This window comes from Pollachius pollachius (genome assembly GCF_949987615.1).
Source record: "Pollachius pollachius genome assembly, chromosome: 19".
NCBI classification, from domain to species: Eukaryota; Metazoa; Chordata; class Actinopteri; order Gadiformes; family Gadidae; genus Pollachius; species Pollachius pollachius.
The window spans coordinates 5,503,698-5,505,691 of record NC_136952.1 but is presented as its reverse complement, the minus strand read 5'-3'; the positions used below and the strand labels follow the sequence as shown (position 1 = coordinate 5,505,691).

Sequence of the window (1,994 nt, the reverse complement as noted above, 5' to 3'; positions counted from 1 at the left end):
TAGCAAAGCAATTCACAAAATCAACAAAATCCACAGCTTTGACTCTATCTTGACTCTACACTTAAAACTCCTAGATTGTTGTGTCGAACATCATCCATGGTAGATTTAAGGTAGGTCTTGACCATTTTGAGGGTGGAAATGCTTCGTTCACAGGTAGCTGTACTCACAGGTATGGCAATGGTGCCTTTGCGTAACCTGAACAGCTCATTGAATACCTCCTAGAATGGTTCAATGACCTTTGTGAGTTCCACAATATTAGAGGTCATCTGTTTACCAGATGTGGACATGAGAGCCAGACATAAATATATAAAGTCTCTGCAAAAATGCAAAATTATATATAAAAAAAAAAATCTAAAAATATAAATAATATATATATTAAATGTATATTAAAAAATGCAAATATGACAAGGGTGACCAATGGGGTGGCGGGATTCAGTCTAGGGAGGCCGGGGCCACCCCTGGCCACCCCCTCGCCCCGCACCTGGGCGGACTCCCCGGTCCATAGTAGGCTACCTCCCGGGTCTAGCGGGGACTACCTCCCGAAGCCCTGCGGGTCGTGGGTGTTCTTGGACTTGTCTCTGTTGCTGTTCTTGCTTAACTGGTACAAGGTGTTGGCCAGGTTGTGCATCTGGCACGTGCCCAGGTTGCAGCCCCCCTGGGGTGCCCGTCGCGCACGCGACCCTGCCGCCAGCCTTACAGAGCACAACAACAACAACAGTATTAGTAATTTATCATTGGTAACAGTCATAGCAAGAATAACAACCGAATAATAGGCATCCTTAATTCATTTTTTATTAATAATCTATTACCTGTTTTCCAGGACGTTCAAGGTGTGTATTTTTTGGGCCTGAACTTCCTGGTCGCGCTTTGACTCCAGGTCCTCAGAGTTCACCAGGGCTCCGTCTGCTGACCTGATGACCCAGGAAGCACATCAACATAAGAGCCTGGATAGAGTGTTTCTATAGTTAGTGTGTGTTAGATAGTGTGTGTATGCGTGTGTTTGTGTGTAGTGTCTTTATATATATATATATGTGTGTGTGTGTGTGTGTGTGTGTGTGTGTGTGTGTGTGTGTGTGTGCGTATATGTGTGCATATAGTGTCTGTATATATGTGTATTTCTGTGTGTGTGTCTGTGTGTAGTGTGTGTGTGTGTGTGTGTGTGTGTGTGTGTGTGTGTGTGTGCGCGCGTATACGTGTGTGTAGTGTCTGTATATATGTGTATTTGTGTGTGTGTGTAGTGTGTGTGTGTGTGTGTGTGTCTGACCTGAGTCTGAGTGGCGAAGCCTCTGTTAGCGTAGCCACGGTTAGCGTCACTAGCACCAGTATGGCTATCTCCATGCTACAATCACCTAGGATGGATAGATAAAGGCCAAGTCTGAATACCACAATACAGTAAAATACAGTTGTAACATTATAATGAAAACTGAAATACACAAGTATTCTGTTGTAAATACTAATAATTTGATATTGTATTACAGTCTAGAATAGTACCGTTTATTATAGTATAATAGTATCATATAGTATAGCAAAACATAGAATAGTATGTATTATATTACAAGTAGCTCACCAATCTATGTGTGTATGTTTAATAGAGGTATAGTATATAGTATAGTACAGTATAATCAAATGGAGGTAACTCACCAACAGTAGAAGAGAAGATGTGTATAGATGTGAATTATCTGGTATTCCTGGACTGATGGAGTTGCTCGATGAGGAGCACTGGTTTTATATGGCGAGCCGGGGCAGGTGGGTGGAGTCAGGTGCGTGTTGCTTAGGGGGACCCCCATCCCCACTGCTGATGGAGAACTTTGTTTACCCTGCAGGAAACTCCGAAAATAACTCAGCCATACGCACACATGCACGTGCACACACATCCGCAAGCACACACACACACTTTCAAACACAGACAGACACACACACACAGACACAGACACACACACACACACACACACAAACACACACACACACACACAAATTCACATTCACATGCACAG

General features: G+C 43.3%; 1 protein-coding gene across 1 annotated transcript; it reads right to left on the bottom strand.

Annotated features, from left to right (window-relative positions):
* Nucleotides 1-320: 320 nt before the first annotated feature.
* Nucleotides 321-1,689, bottom strand: LOC307090638 (uncharacterized protein). Its single transcript, XM_079757375.1, has 4 exons — nucleotides 1,642-1,689; nucleotides 1,265-1,349; nucleotides 810-911; nucleotides 321-692 (listed from the first exon to the last, which is right to left on the bottom strand). Exons 2-4 carry the CDS (start codon nucleotides 1,336-1,338, stop codon nucleotides 533-535), a joined length of 336 nt encoding a protein of 111 aa, XP_079613501.1. The 5' UTR covers nucleotides 1,339-1,349; nucleotides 1,642-1,689; the 3' UTR covers nucleotides 321-532.
* Between the last annotated feature and the right edge of the window lie 305 nt (nucleotides 1,690-1,994).

What these genes read in the sequence shown, in the direction of transcription:
- LOC307090638 (XM_079757375.1), bottom strand. Translation starts at nt 1,338, where the DNA reads ATGGAGATAGCCATACTGGTGCTAGTGACGCTAACCGTGGCTACGCTA. An exon ending in GCTTCGCCACTCAGACTCAG is followed by an intron (nt 912 to 1,264) that starts GTCAGACACACA and finishes CTGGGTCATCAG; the next exon opens with GTCAGCAGACGGAGCCCTGG. An exon ending in TTGAACGTCCTGGAAAACAG is followed by an intron (nt 693 to 809) that starts GTAATAGATTAT and finishes GTGCTCTGTAAG; the next exon opens with GCTGGCGGCAGGGTCGCGTG.